Here is a 24,763-nt window from a genome sequence, read left to right on the forward strand (position 1 = left end):
TTTTTTTCCAAAAAATTTTTTTGTATTTCTTATGATAACGACGTACTCGAGGAAAATGCTCGTCACCACACGGAAACTTGATCACTTTTGAAAAATGACGCTCTTTCTATTCGAACGTGGACGTCACAGAAATTAATATGGAACTTTTTTTGTTTTGTTGGACACGGTTTTCTTTGATGTACTTGCATTTTTCATGTTGATCAGCTTGCAAATACGAATTCATATTCAAATTTTGATTGTTAGAAAATCCATGAGCGTGATCAGTACTAGGATATTTTTTGTTTTAATAAATTTCATCGAATTTACATTCAAATTTTTCACCATTGAATTGATTAAATTAATTAATTTTCATTATGCCATTAATTTTTCATTTCTTTATTATTACGTTTGTCTATGCATTCGAAAACCTTCCAAATTCACTTATGTAGCCGGACAATTTCAGGAATAGGGACAGTTTCACTCCTTTTTCTGTAGAGGATCTTAAAACGTTTTTCCGATAAGAATTTTTTTATTTATTTATCTCTACAAATAATGATAATGTACAGTTCATAAAATCAATTAGGGCGGAATCACATGACAATAATTTAAGGAACGTCGTTAAGGGAATTTAAGGATCAATGTGGCTTTTGACCACTAATCTTGATCTGCTGCTACTTATGTACATCTTACGCAGAATTCGCGTTCATTACGCCACACAAAGAATCCTTTAATCTCCGATGTGATTCCGCCCACACATTTACGATCAATTAATCGATTTATATGAACAACAACAAATAACTCGATAGCAACACGAATAGATGAATCGTATGGATTTTATTAGACAGAAATAATCAATCTCGTGTACCTCGAATAAGGTCATAGACGCAGAGGGATCCGTCGATGTCCTTTTCTTATTGGTCAAATGCAGAGCGCAGGGGAACGAGAGCACATTTATATGCAATTTTAATTGAGTTCATCTATTTTTACGGATGTGTAGCTATTAATTGAAATAATAATAATAATTACAAAGAGACAAATGACGGATTCCTCTGAAAACTCGTCCATAATAAGGATCAAACAAAATTCAAACCAAATAACCTACTTGATCAGATAAACAAGCATGACATGGACAAATCAATCGATATTCACCTTATACTTGTTAATCTACCCGAAAATTTTCTAGGAAAAATCCATATTGACCAAATGACTAGATCAGTCAAAGCCTCTTTACACACTGGGAACAATGTAAAAATGGTGCTAACGGTCTTCAAAAGGAGAGAATTTGTAACAGATGTCCGGGAAAAATAATCCCTTTCAGGAACTATTCGGCACTTAGAACCGAAGCCGAAAATTTTTGGAAAAAGTGACATTACAATTGTGCTCATGTGTGAAAAAAAAACATCCTCGTGTAAAATAATATGTAATTAATCATGGACTAATTCACACTGTGATCAATAATCCAATCGATAGTCAATCCGATCAATAGACTTGAGGTGGCAGCAAATAATTAGTGGTGTTCTCCTTAGGTCCACTGCTTTGTGACATCTCATCTGGTGTAGGTGAAGCGGACCTGAATGGTGGTAAGATACGTGGTATCTTCGAAAAATCCACTCCTGTCCCCCCTCCTCGGAAAAAAAGCGTCCTCCAGAAAAAAAAAACAAAAAAAAAACCCGTACCTTCTGCTGCCGCCGTCCGCTACACTTCCGTCAGAACTGACGTCGACAGACGGTCGATTGCGAAACGCATTACTAGATTTACGTTGCCGTCGTAGCTCTGCGTAATAACCGTCACGAACCGCTGAGAACACAAATGCGCTTAGCGTTGACCTAAATATATAACATTATCTTGTTCCATGTGTGTCCCAAAACTTGCGCATGGGCTACTAGCACTAGTCTGTGTGTCCCAAAACTTGCGCATGGGCTACTAGCACTAGTAAGCCATAAAAAAGATAGCCATAACGTGATATGATTTTGACAGGAAAATGTTTTTGATAGAATAATTTTTTCATATTTATAACTATTTGTGGGATAATAGATTTCTTCAATTGTCATTGTGATTCTAAATTGCTTCTGTATGACCGTGAAGTATGTCCCAAAAATAAAGCATGGACAAGCGAACTTTTTCCATTGAGAAACAAAGATCATTTTTCTTTCTCGCGCAAATTCTGACTCATTACGATTTTCATTCAGTTTTGGTCGTTTTCAATAACACTTTTTTTTATTGCTCGTAATACCATAACCAATCGATAGTAGATTGATCGTTGTGCTGTTATGATCGTTGTGGATATTTGTAAGCGTTTAAGCTGACTTGTAAACCAAGAGATCAGGGGAACTTCTGTAAAGTCAGTCAGGCTAAGGAGAGAAGAGATTTTCCGCTGCAGATATCTCAGAGTAGGTCAGTTTTCAGTAGAAATCAGTTGTCCATGCGTGACTTATGGGACAGATGCTTTTCTTTTGTCCATATTTTCAGTTACGTTTTGATGTTTTTCAGCAAGCAATCGAATGAAAAAAGTCATCATACCATGCTCCGGCAGTTTCACTTGGCGTATGTGTTGCTTGATCAAGGAATGTGCATTCCGTGGTTACAGCATCAGCGGTACATGCGAAAAAATCTGGTTTGAAGCCATACGTTCGGAATGGGACATGAAAGGCGCCGAATTCCTCCGACATCTGGAACAAAGTGATGTTAGGACGCGGTCAGTTACACTGTTTACAGTTATTTTGATAGCGCTTGCTTCAATTTTCGCTGAAGACCAGTTTTCGCTCGAACATGTATGTGTCACAGGGGACCAGTTTTCGCCCGAATTCGAGTAACAACTATTTCAATGTGTGAAATCCACGTTGTTTGTATTTTTTTCGCGGAGTTTTTTTTTGGCCATTTCATATATTAGTGCCTGAAAAAAGAACATACCCGTTGAATTTCCTCTGAGTCCATGAGGTTGTCACATACTCCGTTGAGGAACACTCGCAACGCATCAGAAACTTCGACGCGTTGTGCCTAGGAAACCAATGAATTACTGTAGGAGTACTACAGACGTGAATGTGACTCATGTTTTAGTGAGCATCTGGGAAGAATTCTATGTATTATATAAAAAAAAGAGACGGTCCTTGAGAGCAGTACAAAACCTCGGGTCTCAAAATTCCACTCGGGATCATCTTGAGGACAGCACTCCTCCAGCGGTCCAGGACAACCTACTCCATCCGACCGATCATTGATGACGCTCACATAACGTATCAATCTTATGCCACAACCTAATCTTTGTTGTTTTTCCGGCGTTGTGTGACAGGCGTTTGTAGTCCTCCGCTAGTGTGTCCGCAAATTTGCGTCATCACGATTTTTTCGGCCGATTCCCAGCCCCCGCGCTTCTTTGGGACGGCGGAGATCTGATTGATGTGTACCGAAATAGCAACTGTTGCTGGTGCAGGCTGCTAATAGATAAAGTGTGATTGGATCCCTTGTCAGAAGAAAAAAACTATGGATTCTGTAAAATTATGGAACCTAAGGTTTTGAAGCATTTATTTGACATGATTTTAAATGTGTCTGCTTAGTGCTCGGCTAATAGCGCTGGGGAATGTTTAATTTTATGTTTTCATCCGGCTTATAAGTAGTGTTCGATGAAATTTTCGACGTTTCCACTTTTAGGTAAAGTTCGGAATGTATGTAGTTTTTAGAAATAACGACGAAATATTCCCTGAAGGTAGAAATATAGGATAAATATAGGATTTAAGGTAGAGATAGAAGCCCAAGTGCTCAGGAGTATCAATAGGGCTCAATTTCACCAACGAGGCAATTCTTTGCACTAATAGGTCTAATGACGAAATAAAACATCGTTACGTGGACAAGGCACTATAGACGATAAACTACGGGGCACAATAAACTCTTCACAACTCTTTCATACTAGTACGAATAATAAAATCAACCTTATGCGGTTTCATTTCGTTAGTTCTTTGGATGTAAAGAGTTGCATCGTTTGGTAAAACAAGAGCTCTGATTCATGGTCTCTGATTTGATATAGAAAAATTGAATTTCGGAAAATAAAACGTGTAAGAGAAAATTTCTCCGCCAGTAGGTAATTTTTACTTATGTGGGTTCATTGTGTTATCGTTCAGGAAGAAAGAGAAACTAAGGAGGATGGGGAATTCACTGGTTATGCATTTTTCTCTATTACGAGAAGGCGTTGAAAAATGAGAAAATTTCGACGACGCTGAAGATGTTTTGTGTTTTGAATCCTGTAGGAAACTTTTTAATATTTAGTTCTATCAATTTTGGTCTAAAGTTCAGCTAGTTACTCCCAAAATAGGCGAGTACTCATTATTATTTGTTCCCCTCAGTTCTTCAGCTCCTTGCTATCATTCTAACCTTCAAAAGATATTTTTTAAAGATTGTTTTAAAAATTCTAATAGAATAAAACAGTGAATAATAAAAAATCATAACGAAACACTAGTATTTTTTTACTAATATGATTCCAACAAAAATCTTACTTCTCCTTTTTGAACGCCTCCACCTTCATCATTACTGTTGTTTAAATTTTTTGAATGGAGAGATTCTAGATTGAGAGTAGATAACCTCGTTTACATTTTCTTTTTTTTTTTTTTGAATTGCAGCATAAAAGTCAATTAATTAGTTAATCAATTAATTACTGGAATTATAATCTCTTTTTTATTACCAGATATTTCGAAAATCATATCTCTTTTTTTGTACTTATTGAGAGAATTCCGAAAATAGAATAATACAATGTATTTTTTTTTAATCCCTATTTTGCTCTTTTTGTATACTTCATTGTATTTTATTTGTACGCACATGTAGTGAGGAGAAATATTAGCTTAGTTCTACATTAGAGAGAAAAATTTAAAGTTTCTATGTCCTTCGCGATTTTGCGCTATTTTTTCGACATCGAGAGAGCGCTAAATAACTTACGCTCAGAGATGGTTGGTTAGGAAAATGGTCCGCTTACCATTCCTAACCGAAGCCTGATATGATTAGATGAGTACTTTACTCTTTATACATCTCTGATTTTTACTCTAACTTCTTCCCTCTTTTTCCTGGAATTTCGACTACTAGATAGAATCTAATCCTGCTTCGCTAGTAGCGATATCCTTGAAAATCCCAGAGTTTTAGTTAAGAGTGATTTTTCGACGTTGTTGCTGTTGTCGATGCGTCGTTTGTTTTAACGCGAGATTTGCGTCATCTGTCAGAACCACTAGAAACAGGAGAGAAGTGCAAGGTGAGGCAGTTTTATTATTATCCTTGATTCCGAGGGATATTCCACTCGTAGACGTCCCTATATTGTGCTTTTCTCGCCGGAAACACCCAGAAGACCGATCATTCAGTCTACAGCGACGTCAAAAACCAGTCCATGGCGCACAGCTGTTCAGGCACATAGGCAATCAATCATAGTAATCAATAAAAAAACGACTATAACCATGTGAATAGGTTGGGAACTCATTAGAGTTTGGATTTATTGGGATTCAAGCGACTAGTTAGTTTTTCTGCAACCATTAATTGTTCTTTATGCTAGGAACTGCCGTTCACTTTTCGGAAACGAAAAACGAGAAGTAAATTGAGAAAAATCGGGAAAAATTCCCTATAATCATGGATGAGGTGGTTTGAACGAGTTTTCTTCTATTTGTAGTTGGAAAGAGAATACATGAAACCTTGTTTTGTTTTACCATATGGACGAGTTTGAAAAGTACTGGTTACTGGTAGACAAAAATCAATAAATCGATCGAGAGTCAGTAATTTGGGGTTTTTTCCGTTTCATATTAACTTCATATGGGTCTGCGGAGGGGCTTAAGCCCAGTTGTTCGGATGAGATGACTACTTGAAGGATTTGCTCCTGGTTGGATTACTGTAGACACATGGAGTGACATGCACTACAAGCGAAACGTTATGAGTTACGGTACTCACCCTCGGTAGATTATCCAAAAATCCCTTAAAGTCGTCCTTCTTCTCCGTTGCTCGTCGTATAATACGATCAGCTGAAGTGTGTGATCAACATTTGTGACCATAATCATAGATATCGATTAGCTTCATCGATTAGCACTCACCGATATCATCCTTGGAATTATCGATGCAGTACTTGATAATAGCTCGTTGACTCACTGTTAGAATTGGTCTACGATTCCCCTGAGATGACATGGATGCTCTGAAATAGGGATCGATATATCGATCAAGCGCATATAGATCTCCAAAATATGTTAGAAATTTGGAAGGGATTAATGTATTTTTGTATGAGGGATAATCACTGCAGAATTAATATTACCAGCGTTTCATTGATCGATAATTGATCGGAGGACTTACTTGCTGTCAACGCTGTGCAGTTTCCTGTGAAAATAACAAATACAAAAAATGAAACTTTTTTGCTAAATTAACAAATATTGATTTTTTTGTGGGAAATACCGTATGAAAAACGGTTGGGTTAGTTCTAACGAATGGTTCGAAGGAATTGCAGATCATTCGAATAATTAAATATAATTATCCGATTAAATTATAGTTAATTGATCTTAGCGATTGGATAAGTAAGAAATTCTGGGACGTAAACGCCCATCATGCTTCCTTCTCCCCCGGGAAAAAAATTGACTCTTCATAGTGAACAACGGGTGACTTTAAGGTACCTTTCATTGATATATACATATGTATTGATGAAAGTAGATAAAAAGGGACCAATGAAAATAAATATGTGAACATATGAGATTCTAATATGGTAGATAAATACGTAAACAAGTAAATAAACAAGTTTGCAGCCGAAAATCACTGATTAGTAATTTATTTTGATAAATCTTTCGATGTTATTACTATCAAGCTAATTTTTGTTTATCTCTCTGAGAAAAAAAGGGAAAACTCGAGAATTACTCCCATCTTTTCCAGAGGATTCAAAAAGCGATGTCTTAATTCACAACTATTATTTCTTGATACGAAAAATTTCTGTAAAAAAACATAGTAATTTTCCTTGAAAAATCAGTATCTACCTGGACATTTTCTTATGAGTTGGTGAGATTTTCCTTTCGGATTGACTCAATTTCGGCTTATGCTTAGTCGTTTCATCCTTAAGGCCAGCTGATTTAGTATTCCCCATTCTTTACGCTGATAGCTGATATGAATAGACACTGAAAATGAACGACATCTGTCACAAATCAATAAGTCAATACGTATCCGCAATGTAGCGATGAAGCGCTCAAGAACGAGCGAGCGACGAAACAAGAAAATCAGAGAGAATCAGGCGAGTGAGAAGATTGCAGCAATGTGGTTCTGGTTAAATGTACTGCAACATTAAGATGTCTGTTAATGAGTGAAAAAAAATCCAGACAGCTGGCAGACGAAGCTGTCTTGAAGAATGATGGCGGGAATTTTTCCATAGAAAATTCTTCCTGAGGCAAAAAAACCGCACAGTGTAAGAAATTTTACTGAAAAGTTACGGTAACATTGTAATACAAGTAAACGAAGTGGTGGAAACATTTATGAAATAACATTGAAACCTATGAAATATTGATTGAAATGATCGCGGTATCGATCAATCATGGGGAGTGTTTTGTTGAAAAACTACTAGCAAGTATAACAATGGTGTGTTCAACGCATAAAGCGCACAGTATTTCTGTTCCTGAGAGAAAATCCTCGATTTTCACTGACTGGCAGACTGTCTTTGTTGCTGAACTATAGCTATAACCGGTGCCGAGGAGTGAGTTCAGCTGTTTTAGCCGGTCATGCGTGATTTTTGGGACACTTGTGTGGTACCATCTTGAGCATAATCTTTTTTTTTTAGAAATCACGAGATATATTTAGTATTTAATAATATATATAGTATATTTTAATAATTTTAATGATACAATTGTAAATTTATTTAGTAAATTGAAATTTTAAAAACAAATGAATTTATTTATTATAACTTAATGTATGTATTTTAATTATATATATATATATATATATATATATAGTATATTTTGGGATCAAAAAAAAATTATTTTGGGATAAAACAAGATCTACACATGCATTTTGCTGCTGCAAAATATGCACTACTTCTGGGACAGGATGAAAATGTCAGAACTATAGATTTTGTAGGATATCGGCCAGATTATGCGCCTTGGATATGTGCCAAGAAGTTTAGCACCGTAGAAAGTGAGATTTGAGACGCTTTTGAGAAAACTTAGCTGTTTTTTCTTGAGCAACCATAAAATTTATTTTAAATTTGTATGATGCGTGGCCACCTTAATGCGAAACTTTTGGGACAGTTGACAGAATTCTCGGAAAAAAAGCGCTAATAGTTGAATGCACGTTTTTCGGTTGAGTGTGGTAATAGAAAGATAGAAGAATGTGTGAGTTAAAACGTTAAAATTGAAAATTGTTCGATTAAAAATAAGCGAAAGCGAATAGTTTTTTTTTTGCCTGTATCATCCGTAAAAATTGTTGTTGTGCGTGTCATATTATCCGTTCCTAGGCTTATCCATATATACAGCCTATGCTAAGCCGAATAAATAGCCAAATAAACAGATTTCGCGGCGCGTAATAAGCAATACGCGATTTGCTACTAACCTACAATATTTGTTATCGTCGACGAGCTACATTGCGAGTTCAAAAAATTGTGGGGGAATTGTGTGAGAAATTTCCTGGATTTGAAAGTAGTCAAAAAATTTTCACATGGATTTAGGAGAGATCATTGTGAAACGATTTTTTTCCTGATTATATTATTTTAGTGGAATGGAAATACACAGCTGAAAGTATTTTTAACATCTTCCTGATTACAATTTGCAGCAGTGATACGGTAGTTTTTTGAAGAATACTGTAGCTATGCAATCCCTATCTGAGTCTAAATAATTATGGGAATCCAGTAGCAGCTGTATAACTCAACGTTTGCAGATGTGAAGCAACGAATCAGAAACAGATGTCAAATAAAGTTTCGTTCTTTAAAACGTTTAAATGTGACGGTTTTTCGTTCAACTTCTTCGAAAAAGTTAAGTGTTCCGGGAAATGAGGAGTTTTTGACAGAGAAATAAACTCGGAACTTGAATGATTAATGTTCCAACCTGCTCTTCGACAGAACCCACGAAAAATGATTAAATGGGAACTCGTTTATTCTCTTCAAGTAAATGGTTCGCTTTCACTTTAAAAAAACTTTGTTTTCGAAAGAAAAAATGTAGACTGGAGAAATGTAGAGTTTTGTTAGGAAATTCTAAGTGTTTTCTCCGGCTTACATGGAAGAATTTTAGGTATTTTTCTTGGCTTACGTGGAAAAATTTTAGGTGTTTTCCTCGGGTTGCTTGGAAAAATTTTAGGTACCTTTGCTGACTTACGTGGAAAAATTTGACGAAGTCAGTGTTAGACTGAGACTAATCAGCTTTTCTGAACCTTTCGTCTCTTCCACTACTGCTGAATCTCATTTTGCTCCCAGTAATCCAGGATCGTTTAGGAACCAAACAAAATGCAAACACTTAGCCGTTCCCGACTTTTTGGGGATTTTGCAACAGCATGGAATGTCTCTAGCCGATTCTACAACATTTCCAAAAAGTGAAAACCTTTTTACTTGAAAAAATTCGATGTTTTTTTGCGATTACGGAGCAAATTTTCGAGCCGTTGGGTGTGTGGAAATTATTTTTTTTAGTAAGTAAACAATTTGGTGTGTAATGAAAGATGATAATGTGATAATTTCTTGAATCTACCTCTGAAAAAAATCTTATCTGTGTTATCGATCTATTATCTACGAAAAATCCAACTTTTAGTGAAATTACGTAGCAAATTTATGAGTTAATGGAAAGATTTGGAAAAAAAAACTAGTGTGAAAACCAGGAAAAGAAGGTTTCCTCTATATTTTATTATAATAATTTCTTACTTTCCAAAAGAATAAAAATAAGGGGGAAATTAGTAAGAGGAACGTATAGGAAAAGGTGAACATATACACCGGATCGGACGAACGGAGAACTCAACAGATAAGTGGGCGGAGCTAGTCGCCAGAAGCTCCGCCCACTATGAAGAGCGTCTGAATGAAAAATTGAAAGCGATCCGTTAGCCGTTTTCCTGTCAGCGTTTCTTATTCAACGAATTACGTCGAGATCAAAAATTTCAGCGATAATTAAATTGAGGGCGGAGCATAGAATTGGTCGCTCATACCTGTGTATTACATTTATTACATATTATTTTATTACATGTCATTATATTGTTACTGTATTATTATCATTTATTGTATTATATTATATTATCCTTGTCATTTATCATATTATTATATATTACTATTATCATATCATATTTATTATTATACTGCTACTCATTTATTATTGTATTATTATATATTATTCTCATTTATTACTATATTATTATATATATTATTGTAATAGCGTATTATATTCTTGTCGTTACGTAGTACTAGAACATTACTAGTAATATGTAAGTTATTACGGCAGTTCACAGACCTACACGACTACATTTTCCTGAAGTTATTGACACTCCGACGGTGTTCAAAGATCCAATGGAACTCGTTCCAAGAACATTCTAGCCTAAAAAAATGATAAAGAGGAAGCTCCGGGTACTGTAGTTTGATACTGTATTGATTTTTGATGAGGTGTAGAGCTGTACCGAGGTTTAATATTATTAAACGAGATAGAAACAGAAACTGCTTGCAGAGTTTAACAATGAAATGTTGTTAGACTCGCTGAGGATGGCTATCCGGGATAAAGGATCAATTAGCTTAATTAGTTTCATTTGAGGTGAACTGACGGGGATCTAATTTGTCTTTAGGTACCAATTAATTAATTAATTAATTAATTTTTCTGTCGAGATAGGAATCTCTGGGAACGTTTTTGAAATTGGGACTTCTCTGTGTCCAGAGAAAACCTGCAGTTTCACGTTCGTGTTGATAGATGTAGTGTGGATCCCATGTGGATTTGATAGATCTGAGGGAAAAAATGCTGCGTAGGTGTAAATTAACGAGATTGGAATAGTTGGGAATAAGAATAATTAAATTAAAGAAAAAAAAAGAAGAATTATGAATTATTAAGTATTAAGTTATTAAGTTATTAAAATTAATTAATTAATTTAATTAAGAATTATTAAAAGAAGAATGTTATTATTGAAGAATTATGAGGTCAGCTGAGGTAAAAGTAAAAAGCTGAGGTAAAAGTGTAAAGGTGAGTCTAAGTGTGCCTTCAGTAAAGAAAAAAAATTAATTTAAGAATAGTCTGACCAATATATCACTGACAGATTTAATTAGCACTAAAAACGACGATATTAGATGGTAATAAATTTTAGCTAGCACTAAAGCATGAGCAGGAAAAAGTTCAAGGATGAAAAATTGGAATTAGTCAGCTGAAGCGATTCAAATGAATCCACCATCCATGCTTATATTAGTGCCGTCCCGCTCTCCTCTCATCATTCTATAATTTTAGCCCACTATGTTGACCTTAGCGTCACTAAATACACGAATGAGGAGCACTTGAAATCCATGAAAAAAACTCTATTTTTAAACAAATGACTCAGAGGGTTTTGGAGGAGATTTGTGCGAGGAAAAACCGGCAGTTCTCAGCTCACTGAGCTGGTTTCACAGAATAATGTCAAAGAAGAAATGAAATTTGAAAAAAAAAGAGAAAGAAAACAGACTTAAAATTCTATAACATTTCTACTATGGATTAAAGAACTACTAGAAGAAATTCACTAGTGTAAGTTGGGTAAATTCGAAAAAATTCAAAATTACCCAATTTATTAGAGAAATGAAATTACTTTTACTAGTGGGTAGCTCAAAAAAAGAATAGGAGAGAAAAAAAGTTAAGACAGGGATGAATTTTAAAAATTTACAAAAAAAAAACAACTACCGATCACAGATTGTGGAAATTCAAATGAATGCACAGAGAAAATCCGGAATTTCACCGGCATGCTGATAGATGTAGTGTGGGTCCCATGTGGTTTCGATAGATGATGATGTGTGGAGTGTATAGGATGGAATGGCTTGGATAAACAATGAGTTTTTTGATCAGAAACCTTTGAGAACGTTACGGAGGAGAGATAAAAACACGATGATCTTCGAATAAAAGTGAATTATTGGCGCGAATGTCCAGTAACCGACCATCCATCCACTCCGGAAGATAAATTCAAAAGCTCAGAGACCATACGTCGGTGGTGGTGATGATGGTGGTGTAATAGCAGCTCTAGCAGCGCGCTCTAAGAGCTGCTGAGACACGCCCAATTTTCTTGTCGGTCCGAGAAAAATACACTGATCCATCAGTCGGACACATGCATGATATCCGCCAGCAAATCTGCAAAAGCATATAGCATTACAGGGAAGGGCGGCGAGAACTCGTCCCCGAGCTGGGAGAACTCGTCCTCGACGTCCCACCATAATGATCCTTCAAAGCTGTAAACGTCACATAAGTTGAGACACATGCATGATATCCGCCAGCAAATCTGCAAAAGCATATAGCATTACAGGGGAAGGCGAGAACTCGTCCCCGAGCTGGTGGAACTCGTCCTCGAGTCCCATAATGACGATCCTCCAAGCTATAAACGTCAAATCAGTTGAGACACATGCATGATATCCGCCAGCAAATCTGCAAAAGCATACAGCATTACAGGGACGGAGAACTCGTCCCCGAGCTGATGGAACTCGTCCTCGAGTCCCATAATGACGATCCTCCAAGCTGTAGACGTCACGTCGGTTGAGTCTAATAACGTCATGTACATTAACTAATGAACCTCAAAGTGTCCGATGAAGCTAAAGACGCCATCGAAAGTACAAGTATTTTAATAATAGATCAAGAAAAAACGTAAGCGTGACAAATGGGCGGAGCTTCCGATATGTTGCCAAGCGAGGATTAAATCCGTTTCTGAGGGATGGAAGCTGAAAAACACTGACTTCGTGAGTGTTCAGAAGCTATTTCGAGACCTAAGCGCGCTAAGAAAGTGCATATTTTTCCCCTGAGAAAAATAAAGTGATACGGAAAACCCTTTGAAATTTGATATATCTCTGAAAGTTGCTAGTTTCCCGGCTTCTAAGAAACATTGATCTATTTTTATTGGAATTTTTTCTTAACACCTTGGCGACAACGTGGTCCAAATATTGACTACATTTTTTTTTGGCCCCATGGGAACGTGTACTCCACATGTAGACAACACTAGTTTTTCTCTTTCTTTTTGTTTTTTTTTTAAATTTGAGTCGGCTATTTTCCCACTTTTGTCACTTTTGCCTCCTGAGTAATTTAATTCTATTTTAAGTGAAGCTATATACTGTGATCTCAAAAAATCTTAATTTTTTTTTATTTTAATAATAATAACACTAATATGTGGGCTTCAGTCGCGGACGGAACAAAAGTGCTCGGTCTAATTTTTCCCAAAATGCGATCGTCGTCAACGTTAATCCTTTTTCTTGGAAACCAGTCTGTGATGTGGAAAATTGATTGGTCAGAACAGAAACGACTAGAAACTCAAAAAAAAAACTCAAGGGTTTTTATTATGAGGAAAATATGAGGAGGAAAAAAAGCCTCCGGCGCGCTACAAAAACTGCAAAATTAATGCTGGTAACAGGATTGTTACAGTGGAAAATAAGTTAGCAACATTACTCCGAGGATGAGTTCGAGAAGGATGAAGTATTCAATAGAAATGCCAAAGAAGGAATGAAATTTGAAATAAAAAAAGAAAACGGAGTTGAAATCATGCAACATTTCTATTGAATTAAAGAAGTAGCAGAAGAAATTTACTAGTAAATTTGATAAATTGGAAAGAAATACAAGAAATAGTTGAGAACGAGGGTGAATTTTGTGAAGCAAGAAAAAAAATAATTTTCTGTAACAATGAGCTTCCAGGTCGTTGCTGAACATTAACATTCAACCTTTCATCCGAAAATTACAGAGATTAAGGAAAAAAGAATAAAATGGAAGAACGAGCGATGAAATTCATGGAAGAAAAAAGGATTTACCTCTGAAAAATGAAATTAACAAATAAAGGGAGTAGGAAGAACAATCAAGGATAGGTGCGAGAAATAAAACATGGATGAATGACCCGAAAGATTGAATAAATGAGCAAGACAAGTGGCTGAATGATCGAAAGAAAAAGAGGATTGAAGGAATGAATGAAGAATGAATGAACGAAGTGATGAATGATAAACTATTGAATGAAAAAGATGTGATTGAACAGCTGATCGCTGAGTGAATAAAGACAATTGTATGTGGAAAAGAAAAAAGAAATGAATTGAATCGAACGGAAAAAGATAAAAAAAAGGAGATAAGTTTATTCTTGAGAAAAAGATGAATAATGCTAGCTAAGAATAACAAATAGCAATAGAATAACAATTGCTTTTTTTCCCCTCACTTTTTTTTTCGTTCTGTTTGATCTCATTTTATACATTTTCATAATTTCTAACTGATTAAAAAAGTAATCTTTGTTTTTCTTTTCCTCCTCCAGAAAAAAATTAGCAGGAACCGAAACGTCGAAAAAAATGGAATTTGATGTTTTTATGGATTAGGTGACAATTTTTTGAATTTTCAGTTGAAACGCTAACGAATCGACGTCAGCGCCTTCTTGATGTTGCTTTCCCCTATTTAAATCCAGATGAGAGTGGAGGTTCTGGAATTTCTGGAATAACGGATTCATAAAGTTGGAATTATTTTATCAGAATGTATTTAATATTTTTTGTTATTATGTTTATATAGTTATTTTAAAATATTTTATTTATTTATCAATTTTATATTGTTATTATTTATATATTTGTTAAGATTAGATGATTTTTGTCGTACTAGGCATGAAGTAACAAGGCAAATGAATAGGCGATTAAAATAAAATTAATGAATAATAATAATTTATTAAATAGAATTGAATAAATATTTGATTGGTCTAATTACTGGCATGAGTAAGACGTTCTTGAAATATCGCCTAAGGCTATTCAGTTTTTCTATAGATCTGGCACGTTAGAGCTGTATTTTTTTTGCGATTTTTCGCAAAAAAAGCCTAATAATAGAAAAGAACATTGGAGATGATATCTGACGACCGATGATAAATACAGTGCCTATGTATTTATAAAAAAAAAGTGCAAAATTACGTCAGGATCACATGACTGCACGACGATTTTCTTTTGTGGCGGAGGGAAAGGAACGGAGGGGAGGGAGGTAAGGGGGGGGGGGGTTGCACTTTTCACGCCAATATAAACTTGAACAAATCAACGTAGTGCTACGTAGCGCTGTATGTATAGAAGTGCAGCGAAAGAATAAACGCACTGATGGCTTAGTCGCTATAAGCCGAGCATAACAGAAGAAAACTTACGATTCAGAAGCGGGACAGGGGTAGATAAAAACGTTATCAGTAGTAGTTATAAAAAAGTTAAAAAAGTTGTAAGTTAAGTTAAAACAAAAATTTGTTGTAAAGAGTGAATTATCATATTAAATAAATTAATAAGTGCTATTTAACTAAATTAAAAAAATATCCTAAATTATCTTATATTATCGTATTATCTTGTATATACATATTACTAATTGCGCTAAGGATTTGGCGTCGTCACTAACTTGATCCGTTACTGTTAATAATCTGGTAATAATGAGTAAATACTAATACTGTACGTATTAAATGCATACACCTTAAATATACTTTTAGAAATAAATGAAAATTCAACTAAATCATAACTAACAATTATTGTTATAGTTTGCGGGTTACAGTAACAGAAAAATATTTTTTCCCGGTGATTATTTTAAAATATTACAGTACCAAAATATACCATATATAGTTCTACTTATATTACTATACATACTATTTAGTTAGTATTTATATTTATTTAAATTTTATTTTGTGTTGGAGATTTTCGAAAATCCCATCGATCCGCGAATGAGAAGACGGCCATCTTCACGTGTGTGCGTTTGTTTTGCATGTAAACATTGACGTGGTTTATTTAAAAGCTCTACTGGGTCATTCTCCAGAAATACAGTCTTATTCATGCTACTTTTAGGATAAAAAAAAAGAGAATTAGTCTTAGGAGATCTCTTGGCGCAGAAGAAAAGGGTTACGGTAATTTTTATATGGTAATCAAGCTAGTGTTAACACTATATGCTTTGCTACTGTCTAATATTTATTGCACTTTCTTATCGCTTCAATAAATTTTTTTGCAACTTTAGGATTGTTTCTGCAAAATTCGTGAAAAAGACAATGTTTTTCTAGCTTATTTTTTTTTGCATTTTTTAAAATAGATTTTTCTCGTGATCTACAAGTTACAATCAAGAGAAGAAAAAGAATTTAAATAAATAGAATTTTTCTGGTGTAAATATAATATTGAGCATATCCCGTACTACAGGCGGAGAAAAGGTGCTCTAATGTGAAAAGTCACACTTTTGAAAGCTGTCCGCTATCGAAGGTACGCGTGTTTTGAAGTTAGAGCACCTTTTATTCCCTTTGTAGTACAAGTTATGCGCAATATTATTTTTTTTTAGTCAAGAAAACGATGTAATATCGACTAAATAAACTTTCTTTTCTTCGAGGATATTATCTTCATATTTTTTTATTTTTTTATTTTTTATTGGGATATTTTTTTATGCAAGATCATTTGAGAGAAAAAAAAATCGGGATATTAAAATGACCTCCACTGTGAGATTCTGAAGATTTGGAAAAAAAATACAAATGGACCAGCTATTTTTCAGCAATTCGACATCTGATATTACTTAATACAGAATCATTTTGGAGAAAAAATATCCAAATTTTAAACCAACCTCCAATCTGGAAGAGTTCTGAAATGAATAGAAAGAAAAGAAAACAAACAGCTACCAGCTCATTGATGCACAACTATACGATTCCAGATGTGAAAATGAGTTCGAAATGTAAGTGGGGCACGAAAAGTGCCCATAAAACAGCTCATGAACAACCGTGCGGTCATATGTTGTTTGTGGGCGTGGCCTAGCCGGAGGCGATTTTCACTGTCAGCCGAATTGACGAGTTGCTGTTTTGACAGTCGCTGTGTTTGATGTGTTTTCGTCAAGCGAAAAAAAAGTGATTAGTGACAGTTGTCCTAAGAACGTGCGCTCACGTTCTTAGAACGAATTTTGCCGTGAAATGAGCGCTTCAGCCGGGTGAACGAGCCACTAAAGTGCTAGTTAATCGACGATTAAGTGCTGATTATATAAAACCGAAAAAACCGTTAATTTACCGTTATTAACGCATAATTGCAGCTTTGTAGACTTTTAGAAAAAAAAAGACAAATGCACAGCGATTTTCTTACAATGTCTTTCGCAGGAATAATGGTGAATTAAATAAATTTAACTAAAAAAAATTAAAATTAATTAAATAACGTTTAACGCAATTGGTGATTTTGGGATCTTTCCTCAAATAGAAAGCGGGTTAGGTGTAGTTTACGAATATAAATGTGATCACAGTTGATTCTTTCTGAGCATCCAGAAAAAAAATGTGTGCAACAGTTTCGTGCTTTGCAATTGCAGCTGTGTGCTATGCACTCTCCGCACTACGATGCAACTTATTACGCGATAGAACGGGGGCACTGTTTGCAGTCCACAACTAATATAAGTCAAGTAAAGCAGCAAAAATGGGCCTGCTCGCACAATCGTGGACGCGTTGCTGATTGCTCGCATTCTGTTGCCCGTAATAAGTTGCATCGTTGAGCGGACGGGATCACACCAGCCTCTTTTCCCGCGCGTTTTCTTGGATTATTTGGGGAGAATTAAGCAAGATCACTGTCGTATACATAAACTGCATCCATATCTCTATCTATTCGTCGAGAGATCTCAACATCATCAGCTTCGTGATGCCTTTAATAGAGGAAAATTTGCCTGATATTTAAAAATCAGGCTATTTTTAGGTAAGAACAAATGAGCGCTATGTAGCCGTGATACATACATATAAGAATATCTAAATAAATATAAATATCTAAATAAATATAAAATACTACAAATAGAAGTATTTAATAAATTCATGCTATTAGTCAAGTCATTCAGACGTTTTGCCATAGGCTATTTTTGTTCCTATTCTGTTTTCAACAAATTTTAACAAATTTTTGCGAAACCCCATTGAATTGTTGTTATTTTTACGGTGTTATTATTATTATTATTATTATTATTATTATTATTATTATTATTATTATTATTATCACAGAATTATTACTATTATTATTACGGTACACTTATCATACGTTTTGCTCTTATTCACATTCATTTTTCATCTTTTTTTTCTTTCGTTTGGAATTCTATTCTTTTTTTTCAACCTAGACTTCTTCCATAAGGCAATTTCTAGGATTGAGAATAAAAAGTGAAAAAACCAAACATTTTTAGAAGTGCAAAAGTTCGACTTTCCTTGAATCTTGGCATAGAGATTGCAAGATTGGTTGATAGTCGAATTTAAGCAACAGCCAAGATTGTTAACAAAATTTAGCGACAAATAATATCCTCGATATCCGCTAACATCACGGCAACGCGCGGCTACTGAGGCTCTGACGAAGGCGACAACGTCGAAACGTTAGCCGTAATACAGTTTGTTAACAATCTTGGCTGTTGCTTAAATTCCTACTAATGAACAAATATTTTTATACTCAGATTGCTTTCCATTTTTTCTTCAGAGTACTTTGTTCGATTCGAAGTTAATCGAAATGGATGACGAAGCTTTAGGCTTGTTGTCTATTTTCTTAAGAGTTCATAAAAATATCACATGGGGGTGGTGGTGGTGGTGGAGGATCACGAGATGATTCTCGACCCTCCTCCTCCTCCTCGACACAAACACACGCACCCGGGTTGAGTTAATTGCTAGCAGCAAGTCATGTGCTGCTGTGATGAAAAAAGAAGCATGAGCATCCATGAGCTTCGAACAGCTCAATGTAAAGCAATAAATTCCATCTTGCAGCTGATAATATGTGGTCCTGGAGCGATAACCGAATCAAAATAAGTCAGAATAAAGTTTTTAAAAAAATAAAGTAATAAATCAAAGTATTACCAATAACTGGTGACAAATAAAAATATGCTAATAAATAATGACAAATAATAATAAAATAAAAATAATAATGATGAAAATAATAAAATTAGAAAATACTAATTTTAATAATAATTGTACAATAATTAATAATAATAGTGCAATTTTAATAATAATAAAATACTAATAAAGTAGGTTAAATCAATTATATGTCAAATTTAATTACTCAAGCTCTTATCTACTAATTACTATCTATCTAAATAGTAATTCTCACTAAAGTGCTCTCATAATCGTGCTAGCCGCGCTAAAACAAACAAAAATAATTTTTAGTCTTGTTTAGAGCAGAGCTATTGGAAATCTACGGTATCAACGCATTGAGGGAAATCGAGGGAGGTCTTGGCGCGAAGTTTACCCGACCATAGACCGACATTTTCTAGATGATTGTTGAGATTTCTCCGGCTATTTGCTTCAAATGTATGTGCATCAGCTCCGTGCGTATATTCCCCAGTGAGATCCAGAAAAAGTGAGCAGGACATCTATTCAACGATTCTCCAACACAATGAGCGTCACGGAAAGAAAACACGTCCATCCATCCATCAATGGAAGAGTGAAAGCGGTTTTGTTGAGCTATGCAGAACATTACTATTGTGATGATCTACTCCAGAAATTGTTCTGGATCAGATGGATTGAGGTTCCTAAGCTTCTTTCGTGGATGTGGTGTACTGTGACACCATTTAAATCTTTTTTTAAAAATTAAAAATTTAAATATCCCGCTGTAGCATAAATCATCCAGAAAAAAAAACTACAAAAAACTGAAACTAGAACTATTTAATCACCATTTTACTACAGTCCTTCTTTTATTTATCTATTTATTCATGTTATCGTTTGTATTTATTATTTCTTTATTTATTTGCATTATTATATTTATTTACGATTACTTTAGTTTTTCAATTTGTTCAAATTATCAAATCTGAAGTCAAATAATGAAAATCCGTAGATAAATACGTTTATTTATATGTTAGGTCCACCTTTTTCAAAAAATGTATTACTGTTTAATTTTTGAATAATTCCAATTAATTTATAATTGCGAAAAACTCTTTAAGTAAGGCGCTGTTCACTCCAACTATGTATTATCACATTATCTGTCGCTAATAGCAAAATCGATGTGTATAAGTGTTTTTTTTTTCATCTTTAACTGTTCCAAAATCTTTCAAATGTACGTTTCCTAACGATTATTATATCATTTTAAACTTATCATAAATTCCATCGGAGACGATCAATGAACGAAAATAAAATAAAATAAAATAAAAATCGTGCGTGCACTAGTTCTTTTCACAAGAATTGCATGAAATATGCGAAAATCGTGGAAAGATCTATCGCGCTGCGAGCTCTTTTGCCGCAAATCACGAGGTTTGTTTTTTTAAAATTCATTATTTCAGTTTTATTTGTCATCATTTATCAATATACTCACGCAATGTGTTTTTCACGTCACAGTTGAGCTTGGAATCTCTGAAAAAAAGGAGGATCCACAGATAATTTCTGGAAAATATGCGTTGGAGTATTTCATAAATAATACAATATTATATGAATAATTTATTCTTTGAGATTGAAATAGGCAAAAAAAAATGTTTTTTCTTTCTTTCTTCTTTCAAATTTTTTTTTTCTAAATTCAAATTTACTTTGAAACGTTACTTATTTTTATTTTTATTTATTTTTTTTTTGCATATTCTTCTTAGTTTTTTTTACAACTCTATTTCATCTTCTAACACAACACAACTCTTCCAAAATTCTGTCCCACTCACCCTTTATTTTAAGTTGTAGAGAAAAATTAAAATAAAAAAAATCTAAAAGAGTAAAAAATGAAAAAAAACGAAATTGAAAGAAAAAAACTGCATTTTTCATTAGGATTCATCCGTTATTTCGCTATTTTTTTCAACTGGGATCATCCAGTATACTGCTGGATTGACGAACATCATTGAATATTTACAAATTTGAGCTGGTCGTGACGTCATAGCAATATATGACATTTGAAGCGCTCATATGGGGCTCATATGTAATCAACACCGAACCCAATCCCCCGTTTCCATAACGAGAGACAAGTGCAATGGAAATTTTTTCGGTTTCTCCCGGATAAATCAGGGGATGACGACAAACGATGCCAAATAAACGTCGCGAATGACGTCATCTATGAGATTTTTCGCGTTTATTAAAGGCATCATTCCACGAATCTGAGGTGGTACGGATTTCAGGTGGAGTATTCTTATAAGGGATAGTAGATTAAGGAGAGGGGGTGATTCCGTCCATTTCTTCCTAATTGCCGTAAAAAACGGGCCGGAAGATACAGCTTCAAGCGTTCCGGCGCGCAATTTTCCACAAGTTCGATTGGAGCGCGCCAGCCGTGTGCACGCGCCGCATCTTCCGGGCCGTTTTTTCACGGGAATTAGGAAGAAATGGACGGAATCACCCCCCTCTCCATAATCTACTATCCCGTATACGAATGCTCCAGCTGAAATCCGTACCACCTCAGATCCGTGGGGTGATGCCTTTAAAGGATTTAATGAATGCTCACCTACAGTACTTCACCTAAAGAGAAATCTTATGAGTTTTAGTGTGAAGGATAGAAGAACAAAGACCATTGTCACTAATTAGGCGGTAGTCATGGAATCTCGGATCTGATTGAATTCTCACCGTGGGAACAATCAGAAATTTTGCGAAGGTATTGCTGAAATATGAATATTACGTAACGAGTATCCAGTAGAATAGTATGGGAACAGTGCAGGTAAAAAAGATGGAAAAATAAAAAGTGAAAAAAAAATGAAGAAGAGACGACAAATGAGTGATAGGGTGACCGGAATGTTCGACTTAAATGATTAAATGGATGGAATGTTTGGTTTTATTGATTGGATGACCGTTATAAGAAGCGGAAGATTCCATTCATAAAGTTCCATCGCTAAGAAATGGATCTAAATTTTAAATATAAGGTTTTTCTTGTTCATTGGTCGTAAAAGTTGAACATGTGGATAATATTAGACTTTTGCGAGAAAATATAGACCTATTTTTTTAAAATCGAAAACTATGCTATGACCTAGACATATATGTATTAATCTTGTCATGAAAAATGTTCAAAAAATCCCTCAGAAATTTTCAGTTAGTATTTAGGAGCTGATATATGACTAAATTTTAGCTCTTTAATACTTTTGGAAATTTTATTTCTAAATGCTTCTGATTTTATTTATTTATACGCTTTATATTTTATTTATACTTATTATCTGTTTTATTATTTACTTTATATTTATTTATTACTATTTATTATTATTTATTGTTATTATTTATTATTATTATTTATTTTATATTTATTTATTTATTTTTACCATTTCATATCGTAAATCCACTGATACATAAAGGCTTAAATATACTGTCCTTGTTCGCCGAGAAGGAGCGGAGGCTCGGGACGATGAAATTAAAGTTGAAATTTGTGGCGGATGCGTTGCGGTTGCATTCGTCAACATATAAGCGGATTATAAACGTGTGAAACGCTGACGCTGATTTTCTTCAATAATCGATTTTTCTCTGGATCTTTCATCGAAGATCGATATCATAAAATTAGGGAAGGATTTCAAAGGGACTTACTAATTCTGAACGACTTCTCGTTGCCCCTCATAGGATCTCATCAGTTCTCTACGCGTTCCTTTTGTAGTTGGTTTGTTGACGTACTTTTAGAATTTTCCAAGGTGTCTTTGTTTTTTTTCTTACAAAACTGGGTGGACAGTGTCTTATGAGTTTTTCAAAAATATCACATCATTTAGAGTCTGGTCTTCTTGAATTGAATGAGAAACAATTGTTCGGCTACTTTTTTTCACCGTTTTTCTTCCGTGGTGTCGGTTTTCCTTCGTTTCACCCGCTTCCGATCCTATCGCGAATCTAATTTACTTGTACTTTTACGCAATTCCCTTTGATTACTCTTCATTTAATTTTGTAGATTTTCCTGCTTTCTTCTGATTTTCCAGGTTTATGTTTGCAGGAGAGATGGTTGCAGATTTTTTTTTCTTGAAGCGAGAGCGAAGCGAGAAATAATGAAGTGTGGGCTTTGTAGCGAAAAGAGAGCAGCTTCGATAAACAAAAACAATAAACAAAACTACTAATGGGGTTGAATATGGGAAAAGAACCAACAGAATTGAAGAACAAGAAATAATAATAATAATAGTAATAATAATAATAATAATAATAATAATAATAATAATAATAATAATAATAATAATAATGTTGGTGATAGCGTGGAGCTAAAAAGGCCTTTTTAAAATTATTAAAATATTATATGGAAAATATTAATAAAATATGGAAAATAAAATTATATTAAAGATATTTTTAGCAATATTTCTAGCAATATATTCAATCACGAACTTGGAATATTTTTGGTCCATAATAAATAATTACCATGACCAGGAAAGTAATTCAAAGTGAATTTTCATTTTAGGGAATTTTAGGGAAGGAAATAAAGATGATGAATAATGGAGGAGGTTAAAGGCAGGTGCGGAATTTCTGAAAATATGCCTCCACCTGATCAGACCAGGACAAAATGTGGAGCAGAGCAAATAAAAAAATAAGAAGTGGAAATAAAATAAGGGATAAATGTGGAGATTTTTGAATTTCTTCACGTTTCTCAAACCCATACTGATGAAAAAAAAATAAAAGGAACGAAAGCGCATGACTTTGATGCGAGGCTTATGAATGGATTGAATGGATCAGAAAAAAAATTTAGCGGATCAAATTTCCTGTCCTTTTTTGTTGTTGTCACGTGTGAGACACGAAAAAGACAGGAAAAAAGATTTTCCGTCAAATTGAAAACGAGCACACTTGACGCTTTTTTTTTCGCGAAAATTTCATTCAATTTTCGTTTCAACGCGTCAACGTCACATGATTACGTTTCACAAAGGACACGTTTAAGCTTTAAGGAAAAAACTTACAAGGGAAAAAACTTTCACAAAAACCCATCGATTAAGGTGAAAATGGCCGGAAAATGCGTTTTTTCGGCCATCATAAACTCTACCATTGTTTGCTGCTGAGTGATTTATTGATTTTCATTTCCTGATTCAAATACTTTGACGCTTATTTTACCATACAAATGAGGATATGATTCGATTATATAAAACTTTTCTCCATTTATTGTAAATCAACAAACATCTACATATACCCTGTCCTTTCACGACTGAAAAATGGGACCTTTAAAAATTAAATGGAAATAATTCTGGCTGACTTAGTTCTAGCACTTTATTTCAATAATGACAGTTTTTTTTCAATATATATTCTTGATAATTTTGCTCTGAACTCAGTTTGATTGCAGCCTTTAATAGAAATTTTCAAATTTCCTAACAAATAAGAAATTTTAAGCAATATTTTCGGGAAAATAAAGTACGATTATGAAAGCAGGAGCCTAATTCATTTTCTACTTTTTTTTCGCCTAAATTCAAATTTCATATTATCTATGTACAAAATGTTCGATTGCCAGGAAGACGAGCTTTTACAGTGTTCCTCGACTGGGACGTTTTATTGATGCGATATGTGATATGTGTGATTGTTTTCAAAAATTAAACGAGAATAAAAGAATGAATCCAGAATCCGGATCGAACTCCATTTCTTTAAAACTAGAAATCCGAAAAGAAATAAGTTTAAGTGAATAAATAACTTTAAAAAAATATAAAAAATATAAATTAATAAACATAATAAATGAGCAAAGTGTTTGTGTAGTAATTTTTTTTTCAACACTAAAATGAATGTGATAAGCTAACCTATAAAAAAACATAGCCTTATTGAATTGTGTGCTTCAATTTTGCGCGTTTTTAGGAGGAAAATTACTTGAGCGAGCTCGAATAGTTGGAGATTTATTTAATTTATTCATTTTAATTTCTCATGTGAAATTAATTCCCGT

General features: G+C 34.3%; 2 protein-coding genes across 3 annotated transcripts; both read right to left on the minus strand.

Annotated features, from left to right (window-relative positions):
* Positions 1-1,458: 1,458 nt before the first annotated feature.
* On the minus strand, positions 1,459-7,054 carry RB195_008595 (uncharacterized protein; the record flags this gene model as incomplete). 2 transcript variants are annotated; one of them, XM_064195166.1, is made up of 8 exons in its annotated part: positions 1,459-1,549; positions 1,656-1,805; positions 2,500-2,648; positions 2,890-2,976; positions 5,887-5,957; positions 6,027-6,124; positions 6,280-6,303; positions 6,948-7,054. In XM_064195166.1, 8 exons carry the CDS (start codon positions 7,052-7,054, stop codon positions 1,459-1,461), a joined length of 777 nt encoding a protein of 258 aa, XP_064046312.1. The 2 variants fall into 2 exon arrangements, with proteins under 2 accessions (XP_064046312.1, XP_064046311.1); XM_064195167.1 differs by lacking the exon at positions 6,280-6,303.
* Positions 7,055-12,055: 5,001 nt separating this feature from the next.
* Positions 12,056-12,636, minus strand: RB195_008596 (uncharacterized protein; the record flags this gene model as incomplete). The annotated part of the gene is made up of 3 exons (XM_064195168.1): positions 12,056-12,212; positions 12,286-12,453; positions 12,518-12,636. 3 exons carry the CDS (start codon positions 12,634-12,636, stop codon positions 12,056-12,058), a joined length of 444 nt encoding a protein of 147 aa, XP_064046313.1.
* Between the last annotated feature and the right edge of the window lie 12,127 nt (positions 12,637-24,763).

The sequence above is a fragment of the Necator americanus genome, chromosome III (assembly GCF_031761385.1).
Source record: "Necator americanus strain Aroian chromosome III, whole genome shotgun sequence".
Classification (NCBI taxonomy): Eukaryota; Metazoa; Nematoda; class Chromadorea; order Rhabditida; family Ancylostomatidae; genus Necator; species Necator americanus.